Genomic DNA, 13857 nt, shown 5'->3' on the forward strand with positions numbered 1-13857 from the left:
ACCGGTACTGCATCCAAGCCGCCCTCTGAAGACCGGTACCGCATCCAGGCCGCCCTCTGAAGACCGGTACCGCATCCAGGCCGCCCTCTGAAGACCGGTACCGCATCCAGGCCGCCCTCTGAAGACCGGTACCGCATCCAGGCCGCCCTCTGAAGACCGGTACCGCATCCAGGCCGCCCTCTGAAGACCGGTACCTCATCCAGGCCGCCCTCTGAAGACCAGTACTGTGAGACAACAGATCAGTGATTTGTCTTACTTTGTACTTTTACTTTGTTTTCATTATTATGGGCTTACCTCCAGAGTGATTTGTCTACGTTTTCCTAAAAGTTGCACAAGACAAGGTGGCATTGAAAGGCCCCATATATTACATTACTTTTCTACTTAAAAAAAAAGTCTCAGAGGTCCAACAGTAATGTATTAGAAGTGTTTTGGCCCAACTTGATGCTGGAATTTAGAGCGCTTTTAATAAGCCCCACTGGGAACTTACACTTTTGTGTGTGTGTAGATTTAAAGGGACAGTAGATAGATACACTGGAACCTCGGTTAGTGTCAGGAATTTGTTCTGAGGGTCAGACTCTAACCGAAGCGGATGCTCAGGCCGGTGCTAGTCCCTGAAACGTGTGAGTGAGAGGAACTCACACGTGGGGCTAAATTCTTTCAGCTGCAATATTACAAAAAAAAAGAAGAAAAAGCAGTCATCACAATTCCATGTTATGGGTGACTCGCTTGAAGCGAGAAGATAGAAATATAGATATCCTGAGATAGATATGATGAGAATTAAAGCTCATTCTTCATGGAATTTGCCTGTGCCGGCATTGTGACTGAGCATAAAAGACCTGCAGCGCCAAAGAAAAGAAGACGCGTGCCATGCATGCTACCCTTCCTGCGTCTTATTTCAACATGGCGTTGCTGTTTGTTGCCATGCGGCTTCCAAGTGTCTTGTTCTCTGTCGCTATCAGACTCGGGTCTCCATCGATGCCGTGTTTCATTTGCGGTTGCAGCGGTGCATTTGTACGCTTTCCACTTAAAACACATTTAGGCTGCATCCATTAATGCTCCGCGTGAGTCACTGCTTTTATTTCGCCGCTGATAATGTTTTTTTTTATCATACTTTTCGATCCATATCAGTCAGCATTTTATGGCTTAATCCTAAAATGTCTCTCCCATTGGTATCACCATAACAACAGAGTTCCCAGGCACAGCGCTGGGTTGGGAAGGATGCACACCACCGCCACCGATGCCCCCATTGGGTGAATATTTAACTGCAATGTTTGCTGTGTTTATTAATGTGTAATTTCATTTCAAAACAAAAGTATGATTTATTTAATATTTATCCTTCTGGTTTTTTGGGGTATCCAGGTCTGGATCGCGAGGACAGCAGTCTCAGTCTCGGTCCTGACTTCCTGGTCTCCGCCTCTTCTTCAACTCCGACCAGGAGGATGACCCCGTGTTCTCCCCTCGACGGGGCATGCCCAGAACATCCTCTCGATGCGAAGGAGCAGCGGCTCGACTCGGGAGTTCCTCACCCCATCTCTTAGGGTGAGTCCAGCCATCCTTCGGCGGAAACTCAATTTGCCCGCTTGTTTTGCAATCTTGTTCTTTCAGTCACGACCCAAAGCCCATGACCCTGGAAGGGGGGGGGGGGGGGGGGCGTAGATTGACTACTGAATTGAGAGCTTTGCCTTCAGGCTCAGCTCTCTCTTCGCCGTGACTTATTTTTACAATCTTTACAACAAAGAGAAGCCATTTACTTTTCTTTCTTTCTTTCTTTTAGTTATTATTATTGATTTTCCGTGCGTATACTCGCAGTGTAAACACTCTCACGAACGCTGACATTCCCGCCAACCTGTCGACTGTGTTCCTGTCGTCCTCTACGGGGACCGCGTACAGCATCAATCATGATCGGCCCGCAGATGTCTTTGCCAACTCCTGTTACTCGTCCTCAAATCAAAGTCATCAGTAACACTGCTGCCATGATGGGACCCCATTCATCTCGTTGAGGATGCGACATACGGGTACGCCGTGTGCACCACTTTTTCTCTGATGATGAAAAATGACAAAAAATGAATTTTTGAACTGCGTTCTAAGTACATTTTTCTTTATGAAGTCATCAAAATTACTGAATTTGCCCACTTCCTGATCCGAGGCTGCTGTGAGAGTCTCTTCTTGGCTTAGTGTGCAAGCCCCCCCGTGGTCCTCGTGCACACTTGGTGTTTATCAGCATGTCGGTAATAATATAAACACATTAATTACACAGCATGGCTTTATATAGCCGTGTAATATCTTTAATGTGAGTGTTAATCGGACAATAAAACGCATAGAAATGTGGGAGGCACTCGCAGTAGCGACGATGCATTCTGCCGTTGTTGAGCTGGAAGGTGCTTGTCACTGCCACATTTTTTTTTTTTTTTTTTTTAGAGGAAAAGAACCAAAAAAACAAAGCCTTAATTTATATTATTCTGTTTACTATCTGTCTTCCGGTGTTGAGACGGATGCACAGAAGGAACTATAATAATAATATATATATAATATGACATTAATAAAGCGATTGCACTTGCTTATACGACCACGTCTTCCTTAACCACAAGCACGGACAGGACAGGACGGTTTGTGGAGGCTTTTGTAGGATTGAAATGTTAGCCAATAGTCCAATGATAATAATAATATTAATAATAATACATTTTATTTGTATAGCGATTTTCAAAATACTCAAACACACTTTACAGAAGAATGGAGTTGAATAAAAGCAAGTAAACAGAGTAGAAGACACACCAAAATACAACATTCATTCGTTAATACACAGTTAAAACATGAGAAAAAGCGGGGCGGGGCACATGATGTATGATGTATTGCATCAGTAAATGTAAGGATTTTTACATGAACAGATATTTTATTCAGTTATCCTCTTAATGAGAAACCTGTCCCATTCCTCATGCAAGTCATGCGGTGACCACCCAGGCCCAGTATGGGGTGCTGTCGGACTGGAGTTATTAAATAATTTCACATGTCCACCATAATGATGGCACCCTATTTCCTGTTTACAGCACAAGCTCCCACTTCAATCGTGTATTTCGTCTTATTTAATAACTTGAGTCAGGATTCTAAACTCCTCACGTCACCAATAATAATAATCCTGGATTATTTTAGCCTCCTCGTATAAGAAAGATGATGGACATTATTGTTTGTAGACATACTGAAGAGCAACGTTAACAGCAACGGAGCAGAACACCTTTGGTGGGCATCCAGAATGCAGATCAGACATGATGGGCCGGTCTAGCGGAGGTGGGGGGGCGGGGGTGTCGGTGTTAGAAAGAAGGTAGAAAGCCTGCGGCATCTGTTCGTGAGACCTATCAGTCGAACATGCGGACTCCAGTCTGTTTAATATTCTTGTCAAATGCGGAAGGAGAAGGAAAACAGAGAGAAAGATACTTCACAGCACTAATCCAGCCAAAGCAGCCTGCAGAGTCTCACAATCAGCGTCTGCACAAGTGGCTCGCCTCACCGAACGAGTACAGCCGAGGAGAAAGCGAGGTGACACGAGGCTACCGTAGAAAGGCACGTGGCTCCAAACGCCGTCACGTTGGTCTTGCACGGAGCAAGAGGTGTTAGATAACGCTTGCAAGATGGAAGACATTCAGTAGCTACATGCAACCTAACATTTGGATTTTTATCCTGTCACAATTCTATCTCCATCTTTAAAAGAGGCCATCTGTATGATAGATGTTTCCTCTATGCTCATAATGTATTTTTTATGATCCTGAACTACCCCGAGTCCAACTGTTCTTCAAGGTTGACGGACAGCTATCGGACAGATTTACCACATGCTAAATGAGCACAAAGGAAATGTAACAAACTGCTCTACTCGCTTACCCACTTCCTCTTAACCGCCCCAAGGCAGGAAGAGAAGAGAAAAGAGGAAGAGGCAAAGAACGTAGGGCTTTCATTTTCAGTGAAAATTCAAATAAGCAGCTTAAAAACATAGAAGGGAAAGGAAACCTTAGTGAACACAGTGAGATAAATACTGGTAACACCAGGCATCATGGCTCCGTGGGCAATGGCCACCATGGAGCGTTACGGTGTAGGTAAGTCATTCGTTATACTATATCGTTATATGAGGCAAATGAGAACGAGGGAAGAGTAGATGCTGCTTAACAGAATGTGCACGCACTTGGGATATGTTTTATTTAGCACAAAGTCAGTGCACGGTTTATATCAAAATAAATAAGTAGATGAGGAAATGCAGTGGAGAACTTGCTATTGGGGGGGGGCATTATAGCATCCATGCCCTGCTGGCAGCAAAGCTTTGATTGGGCTGTCATGCTGGAATATTTGGTGGTGTTTATATTTCCAAACTACGTTCAAACACATCGTGAACAATGAATGCAAAAAATGTATTTCACTGATCTAGCTGGACCTGCAAGTCCGGAAGTAGAGGATCACGGAAGGAAGTTCAATAGTTGAGAGCTGAAGCCCCCTTAAATGTTCTTAAGCCCCCCTAAATAATTAGATATTTTTTATTGATTTTTAAAACATTTTTTATTGATTTTTAAATTTTTTTTTTATTTTTTAATTTTTTTATTGATTTTTTTTTTACAAAAAATCTGACAAATTTCATATAATAGGGTAAAAGCAGGCTGATAAGCAAGCCAATAAACAGGCTAATACTAGCCTACTACTACTACTATTACTAGTAGTATTAGTAATAATCAGAAGAATAATAATGATGATAGTAATAATAATAGACTAATTAATAATATAATACTGATTATTATATCATTGATGACTGTCCACTGGACAGAATGGTTCCAGAGCTTGAGCAGCGGTTTTGCAGTGTAGATAGTGTGTACTTGTGTACATTTAATGGTGCCCTAAAACTATTGAGTATCTCTACTAAATCTGTCCAAAAGTGGGAAAGTTATATCCCGCTTCTTGTTCCTTATTTGGTTTTTGGAATTTTTTTGAACGTCTACTACATTCATTCATATCCTGTGCATCTCCAGGGGGCTAAGCCCCCCCACCCCATGTCCTCAGAACCTAGTGACGCCCCTGGTAAGAGTAATATTTCCTTTGTACTCTACGTCCATTTATAAAGGTCATTGGCTCCTTTCCTTCACATGCTGTGCCTTCTGGCCCATCAATCAACCACAGGTTTATTATTTTGATGAATTGTTGGCTATGTTTCCATAATCCATCCATCCATCCATCCATCCATTTTCCTCCACTTCTCCGGGAAGTCTGGCCTCCTCCTTCAGCTCCACCGGGATGACCCCAAGGTGTTCCCAGGCCAGCTGTGAGACATAATCCCTCAAGGGTGTCCTAGGCATGGGCATGCCCGGAACACCTCACCAGAGAGGCGTCCGGGAGGCATCCGGTCTAGTAGACCCACCACCTGCGGGGGCAAGCATAAGGGTCCGGTGCATTGTGGTTTGGGTGGCGCCTGGGCAACGTGGTTTTTGTGGCCAAATCTGTTTTTTGGGACATGGAATGTCAATAGAGTGGAAATTCAACTTTCAAAATTAATTATTTTCTTTATTATCAGTTGATAAACTCACTCCTTCCATTGACACAATATTTTTTACATTACATTTTGTAGTGAAATGGAACTTTGCTGGCAACGGTGAGAATCAGCTTTCTCTTGAAGTAGGAGATACGGTCTACATCCAAGAGACCTGCGATGGTAAGTATTATTATTATTACTATTATTATTATTATTATTATTACTAGCTGTGGGCAGCCATAACTGATGTGGTCCCTGACGTCAAATGTCTACCTTGTGTCTTCCAGGCTGGTACAGAGGCTACCTGGCCAGAAACAAAGCCCATCAGGTAAAAGCTACTCCATATTGGATCTTGCATTAAAAAAAGCCTACAATGACATAAAAAGCCTTTATTGACCATAAGCCTTTGCACTCCAGGGTGTGTTTCCAGCAAGTTTTGTACATCTGAAGGAGGTCGTTGTTGAGCAACGTGGGTGAGTGGATGTACAGTACTCTCTTATAATACCCCCTTTTTCTTACTGCATGGCACCCACTGGACTGGAGATGTTTTTCCACTGATTTCTCGTACTTGGTCAGCAGGGACAATACTATATGGGTTGTAAACCACTGTGAGAATACGCAAAATTGGTCATTTTATACTGTGAACTTCTGCTGTTTTATGTTCGTTGTCATTGACAGTCGGAAACATTGACGGTTTTGCTTTTAATGTGTGAATGTGCCGTGCAGAAATGAGGAAGTGGTGCTGTCTGCAGAGATGCCTTTGGTGAAGGAAGTGACCACCACGCTGAGGGAGTGGGGAAGCATATGGAAACAACTCTTTGTGGTACACATGCGTGCACACAGTACATGCATCGCACTGTATAAACATGAGTACACATGCATACATACAGTATATGCATCATACTGTACAAACAGTGCATCTTATCAATGGACAGTAGAATAGACATTACTCTAGTTTAGACTAGTCCGTGTACAGCTTCTATAGTACAACAGCAGGTGTGTCCAAATTGTGGCTGTTTTTTGGCCCGCAGTAAATTTGAAACAGTTATAGTTTAAAGTGGTAGTTTGTAGTAAATGCATATAAATACATATAAATAATACATGAAAGGGATAAATGAACATTTCAGGTAACTTTTACCTGCATCAAAGTCGTGATTCTTGGCTTGACTGTTCCCAAACACATGCGTGACACCACCTTCCTCTTCAACACCACCTTCTTGTTTTGCCATGAGTTGTTTTTTCAAACACAATTGAATTGAAGAAATGTAAAACTCTAAACTTGTGTTGATATTTTTGAGAGTCAACCATGTCTATCATCGATGGATGACATAGTGGCTGACTTCCTGTTCCGCTTGTCTTTTTGTTAGCAAGCTACGGATGCATTAAGAATACTGTTTGACACATGTAAACATGTATGATATTGGACGCTAATCGGAAAATGTACGCAAACGGAGGCAAAATTGTGGTGTGTATTTTAGACGCTAACCAAGTTTTGTTGAAAGGTTGTTGAATTCATCATTTTCTGCTGTCCAAGCTGTACACTGACTACTCTAAGCTACATCCTAGTTTCATTTCTGCAGTATCACACATGGAAAAGATGCCATAAAATAAGGGTTGTCGTCCCCTTTCGTCAGATACTGTAAAGTCGTGTTGGGCTGCGTTGACAGCCGTCCGTCTCGCTTCTGCAGGCCAACAAGGAGACGCGCGTGAGGCAGGTGCAGAGGCTGATGTTGGATCTGATGGAGTGGCGTTCCCAGCTTCTCTCCGGAACGCTGCCTACTGATGAATTCAAGGAGCTCAAGCAGAAAGTCATCTCCAAGATTGATTATGGAAACAAGTACGTGTGAAAAACAAACACAGCTAATTTCCCTCAAGGCGCTTCATGCTCACAGTAGCTTTTGATGTTCACCACATGAACTTGAACGCTCTAATGACATCCCATGTAGGAGCTATCAGAAGGTCTGCGTTTGCAAAGATAGCATGCTTTTGATTGACACTGTCAGTGTACCAGCAAGGTGTAGTCTTCCGGTACACTTACAGTACATAAAATACACAGTCCGATGTAACCATAAGACATAAACCATAAAACATTCCACTGTTCCACAAATATCTTAATTTTTATTTTTATGCACAAAATAAGATGAAAAATAAACAAATCAAGAATAAAGAAAATCAATCAATCAGTAATAAATAAATATAATAATAATAATAAAACGGCAAATAATAAAAACTTATTGGTGGGTAGACAAATTATTTTTTTCAGATTAAAATGAACAAAGCATTATTAGAGCCCTGTAGACATGACAAAACACGACTATAGTCACATTTATACTTTTTTAATTTACAACATATTGCGCAACTGCAGGGTCTTGAGACACATGCTAACTCGCAAACTAGAGAGCTAGCGACCTAAACGGTAGCCTTCAAGTTATTTCCTTTGAACTTAAATAGCCAAAAACTTACCACTTCCACACGGATAGGGAGGATAACTATAAACAGTTATTTAACCTTTAACATGAACATTAATCAAACGTAATAATTTTTTCTGGGTACATGATACCATACAGCATCCATATCAAACATTAAACTTTTATATCAAGGCGGGGGCCTCAAACTAGTGTCCTGCGGGCCACATTTGGCCCGCGGGCCGCATGTTTGAGACCCCTGTTCTAGCCTGTTCTCCGGTCACTTATAGAATACCAATTATGATTATTCTCCGGTGAAAACATTTCAAGAAATGATAACTTTTATTGTACTTTATTTCATCGATGATATACGTCAGCAATTCTCTTAATGTCCCATGAATGTTTCCTAATGTGTGTGATCTGCCGTTGTCTTGCCATTTCTCGCTTTTGTTAGCGTTCAGTTCAATCAATATGAGCTGCTAAGTGTGTTTGAATGGTGCCGTGTCCGTATATACAGTAGACCAGTTATCAACAAGTGTGCCTGTGCAAACGTAAACATAATGTGGCACAACATTTGAGGTCCAATAGCCAGCAATTAGAGAAGGATACTTCATATAAATGTTCTTCATTGTTCCATGAGTACCTAAAGCACCACAGCATGGAACAGAAATGGACCCACATTCCTACTGTGCATCTATCCCACTTTGCTGCTGCAGTATTTTGGCGCTGGACCAAGTGGTTCGAGACCAGTATGGGAATATTCTGGACCCGGAGCAGGCCAGCGTCATTAGCCTTTTCCGAGCCCACGAGGAGGCCGCTGCCAAGATCAAGGAGCGCATAAAAGAGGAGAAGGTAAGCCATGACGGTTAGATGAGGACATGGGAGCAACCTGCCGTTCAACCTCCTCTTCTTTATTATGCTCTTCATTTTTCCTTTCAGAAAATGGCCACATTAAGATGCAACCGCATGAAAATGTCAGCGTTAATATATCATTTAACTTGCTAATGGCTTCCGCACTTCATTATACATTACATGGGGTTCAACTGAGATCATGGCCTGCTTTACATTTTTAACAGTAATTCATGAGGAGGATGGAATGAATTACATTGGCCTTGTTTGACGAGCACCTGCTAACGGTACAACGTACGTCATTGGCTTAAGGGTATCATAAGATAAGATAAGATGAGATAATCAATTTACTTGGGGGCCACTGGAGCTCGGGTCTGGGTGAGACTGGGCCACATCAGGTTTTCCCCCAAAAAAGAAAAAAACGCATTTATTAAAAACAAAAAAATGTAAAAAAAACTTCGATTTGGTTCCGATTTTCTACAATAAAAGCTCTGATAAAACATTCCACTGTTCTCAAATATCTTACATTTTATTTTTCTACACAAAATAAGATGAAAAATAAATAAACAAACCAAGAATAAAGAAAATGAATCAATCAGTAATAAATAAATAAATATAATAATAATAACTTAAGAAACCACATATAGTTGGTGGGTAGACAAATTATTTTTTTTCAGATTAAAATGAACAAAGCATTATTAGAGCCCTGTAGACATGACAAAACACGACTATAGTCACATTTATACTCTTTTTATTTACAACATATTGCGCAACTGCAGGGTCTTGAGACACATGCTAACTCGCAAACTAGAGAGCTAGCGACCTAAACGGTAGCCTTCAAGTTATTTCCTTAGCCAAAAACTTACCACTTCCACACGGATAGGGAGGATAACTATTAACAGTTATTTAACCTTTAACATGAACATTAATCAAACGTAATAATTTTTTCAGATTTTTCTCTCATTTATTAATATGATTCTTTTGAGGTTCATTGGACCATTTTTGGAAATTGAAATCAAGGGCTATAGTGACAAAAAAAGTATTAAAACCAATATTTCAATATACCATAGATTAGGAAGCCTAAGAAGGTAACCAAGACATGAGAAGCAAATTTGATGGTAACTTATTGTTTTTAGTGTATTTTATAGCTGATTCAATGGGTCAAAACCGACCCGTTAACATAAGAGATGATACCAGAAAGCTAACAGAGGAAGGTTAAGATGTGTAGCGAAGCCTGTCTTTTGTCCTTTTGGTGAAGTGGTGGGTGTCAGATCAGGATCACGTCAGGAAGGAGGTTTTTCATAATGGAGGTTATGCGAGGTCGGTGATAGATTTCTTCCTCTCAGGGTCACATGATACTCTTATTAAAAAGTCCATTTTGTATAACTGTTGCACTTGAAATGCAAAACTACCCCCCCCCAGTGTAAATGTAAATGTGTCACCCTGCAGTCCAGTGTTCAGGCGGAGCTCAGCGGCTTCTCAGCACGTATCCAATCGTCGCCCACGCACAGCCTCTACGTCTTTGTCAGGAACTTTGTGTGTCGTGTGGGAGAGGATTCGGAGCTCTTCATGTCCCTCTACGACCCCATCAAGCAGACCATCATCAGGTATCGCTGACGCATGATTCATGCACAAACTCACCGTGGGGCTGTGTGGAATGAAGATGCTGTGATTACTGGTTGTCGTGATGACTGTCGTTCATGCTCAGTATGTGTCTACTAATGCTTCCCTTTTGGGGGGGGGGCGTCCAGCATTCACGGGAGAACAACACACTTAAGCCCCAAATTAGTCGTAAGTGCTCAAATTTGGAATGTGGGAGGCGGGCCGTCGGGCACGAAATGCAGATTCTGGAAGACCTAGAAAGCTTTCTGTCGCGGTTATTATGTGTAGCTCCTCTATAGGAGTCCCCAACTCAATAAAAAGGGACCAAAATGAGCATACTAGGCCCCCTTTAAACAATTAATTCCCACAAGGAAGTGATAATTAATTGTTGTTCCTGGTATATTTAATATATCAAATCAAGTTCCATGGCTCCATTATAGTCCCAGTGATCCCTCCACACCCTTTCCCAGCACACGGACACCCAGCCTGGACTTGAAGAGACTATTTGACTTCATTTTGCAACCAGACAGCGGCAACATATTAGAAACAGCTCTCTGTACCTAATGAAGTGACATTTACTTCCTCCCTAAAGTGGATGAAATGATCACACAGTTGCATCTGTAGACCATTTTGAATGGTGTGCTGCATCCCGGCGCCTCCGTCGTCTTCACGATGCAACCTCACTTGATAAGAAACAATGCTACAGCATGGCAGAAATAAGCAGACCAAAAAGCCTAAATTACAGGGCTGCACCGGCTGATTGGCATCACTTGGGGGGCTGCTGACAGTAATCATGCAAAGCCCTGCCACTCAAGTCACGTCGGTCCTTTTCAACACAAAAGCGGGAGAAATAGCGTTCCAAATCATTGCTTCCGTGGGATTGGTAGCCGATACTCGCATCTGCCGTAACAAATGCTTCCGTTCTTTCACAAAAGTCACCATCGGCATCCATTTTTACCATCCTTCTGCCGCAGTTTCTCATTGGCCGGTCCGGTTGAAGATCACTGTCATGATCACTGATAACAACACAATGCAGCAATCTGTCCCGCCTCCTAATACAAATGCATTTGGTTTCATCTTCCATGCATGATGACATAGCAGCTATAGCATATTTAGCTATATGCTTCTAGCTGTCCTTGTACTTATCATGTAATGTAAGTTTCATCCATTCTCATCAATAAGTGCATGAAGGCAACATTGTGTATTGGCGCAACCTAGTGGGAATGTTGACAAATTGCACTTTAATGCCAAGCCCTATATTAAAGCTGTAGACCCTAGAACCGGACCATTTTGAGGTCTCTAATACTAATTACAGCCTATAGGACAGAGCTGTATTTTGTACTGACCATCACAGAGGAAAATTGTATACTTTATAATAAGAAGAAATAACTGGTAGAAGTATACTTGCAAATAATATTCTCAATTTGAAGTTTTGTTTTATATGAACATTTGGATGATTATGTCATGTCTACAGCATGCAATCGACCCTCGTTTGTTGCAGTTAATCGGGTCCAGTCTCAACGAAATTTCAGTTAAGTAAAGCCATAAATTTACCACTTCCACATGGAATGGGAGAAGTTGATCAGAATACTAAATGTGACTTTGTGACGACTAATAAGCATAAGTCAACCAGTCAACTGGGAAGCAGGCTTCCTCATCGTTACTAGACGACCGCCAGATGCGTTCAAGGACACTCCAAAAATCACAACAACGTCTTTATTATGCGTTTATGTGTGGTACACAGGAAATAAACAAAATAAAGAAAAACCCAAAACAAATATTCTGTTCTCACACTAATTTAACTCTAATTGAGGAGGTCCAATTTGCTGCATTTAATGTGAAATCAACTTCAGTGACGTGGTGTGTTTGAACGCAACGCCTCATTTACTCATGATAGCACTGTTTGAATCGCCAAATACAGTATACTACTACTATACTACTACAGTATTAAAGAGCGTTAGGCAAGTACATATTTGTGTCCTGTTATTTATCTTCAACTCCTGTGGCCCTTCCTTGCAGTGAGAACTATCTGATTAGATGGGGCAGCAAAGGATTCCCCAAAGAGATCGACATGCTCAACAACCTGAAGGTTGTCTTTACGGTGAGTGACCACAGGAGGGCACTCTCGCACCATCACTAATTTTCCATATAAAACTCTTCCTCCCAATAAGCATCTTTCATCTGGAAGTTTTATTGAGTCTTCATTGCTTATTCTTCCGCTTCGATGCGTGTGTGTTTTGTCTGACAGGATTTAGGGAATAAGGACCTGAGCAGGGACAAGATTTACCTGATCTGTCAGATAGTGCGAGTGGGCAGGATGGACCTGAAGGAGAGCAACAAGAAGTGCACGCAAGGTCTCAGACGGCCTTTTGGAGTGGCAGGTGCCTGAAGAACTCTTAGCTTTTTTTTTATCTAGCATAATTAAAGTTTAAAATTTGACTATCTTAGATTTATTTTTTAGTGTTGACCTCGAAGGTCAGCTGCTGCTTTAATGATGGTCCATCATGAGCTGCCAAGTAAAATGTTGAACTTGAAAGGTTATTTTTTTGCTATGATATCACCAAAGACGTATTATATGTATGTATGTATATGTATTATATTATATGTAGAAAAGATACATACTATCTTCTCTCCCAGTGATGGACATCAGTGACATCATCAAAGGGAAGGTCGAATGTGAAGAGAAGCAGTTCTTCATCCCCTTCTCCCCGTACGTGCTCATGACTCCTTCTCCTCGTCTTCTTCCATGACATCATCTTTGGGACGGTAATATGGCATTCTGTGTCATACGGTCATATTTGTGTGCAGGGTCGTGGCGGAGAACGACTTCCTCCACACCTTTCTGAACAAAGTCACGACGTCCCGAGGAGACAGCGGCGGCCAAGGTACGCTCGTCCACCGGCACTTCCTGTCCGTCCGTCTCGCTGTGAGCACGGGTGCCGCGACATGCATCATACGCGCCCTTCAGCTATTGTTTTCATACGACTTTCTGCTTATTTCCCGACCTTGAAGCTTTTATCTCAGCTGCAAAACCTGAAGGCTTTCAGCTCAGGCTTGGTGTGAAAAGAAGATTCGAGGCCCTTGGGCGCCTTTACTCAAACCCACGAGTACCCATAGCATTCAGCGAGATGGTACTTTTACAATCAGTAACTGTTACATTTGTTCACTTCCTGCTTTCCATAATACAGTTTAAGGAGTGTCAATATAGTGATATATATAGCACATCATGACTGGTTCAAGACTCTTCATCCTTGTATTTAGCAAACATCAACTGCTTGTATTGTTTCTTGAATCGGCTCATCGTTGTGCATTGTTTGATTTCCTTACTCAATCCATTCCATAGTTTGATTCCACATACTGAAATGCTATGGCTAGCATAACGTAGTCCTAGCATAGAAGTGTTTCAAATTTTAGTTCTTCCCTGAGATCATATTTCTTTCAAAGAGATAACGCTCATAAAAACTTAATAATCTGTACCTACCTTATCCCCAACCTCATTTTTAA

General features: G+C 41.7%; 1 protein-coding gene across 1 annotated transcript in view; it reads left to right on the forward strand.

The window, feature by feature from the left end:
* Positions 1 to 3890: 3890 nt before the first annotated feature.
* The window catches only part of LOC131110162 (dedicator of cytokinesis protein 2-like), a 98437-nt gene continuing 88470 nt past the window's right edge, over positions 3891 to 13857 (forward strand). Inside the window, 12 exon segments of the mRNA XM_058062957.1 lie at positions 3891 to 4082; positions 5594 to 5677; positions 5785 to 5825; positions 5915 to 5970; positions 6224 to 6320; positions 7186 to 7334; positions 8619 to 8754; positions 10201 to 10358; positions 12373 to 12454; positions 12602 to 12734; positions 12991 to 13063; positions 13162 to 13238. Of these exon segments, the coding sequence (XP_057918940.1) occupies positions 4040 to 4082; positions 5594 to 5677; positions 5785 to 5825; positions 5915 to 5970; positions 6224 to 6320; positions 7186 to 7334; positions 8619 to 8754; positions 10201 to 10358; positions 12373 to 12454; positions 12602 to 12734; positions 12991 to 13063; positions 13162 to 13238 (1129 nt within the window). The 5' untranslated portion in view covers positions 3891 to 4039.

The sequence above is a fragment of the Doryrhamphus excisus genome, chromosome 23 (assembly GCF_030265055.1).
Source record: "Doryrhamphus excisus isolate RoL2022-K1 chromosome 23, RoL_Dexc_1.0, whole genome shotgun sequence".
NCBI classification, from domain to species: Eukaryota; Metazoa; Chordata; class Actinopteri; order Syngnathiformes; family Syngnathidae; genus Doryrhamphus; species Doryrhamphus excisus.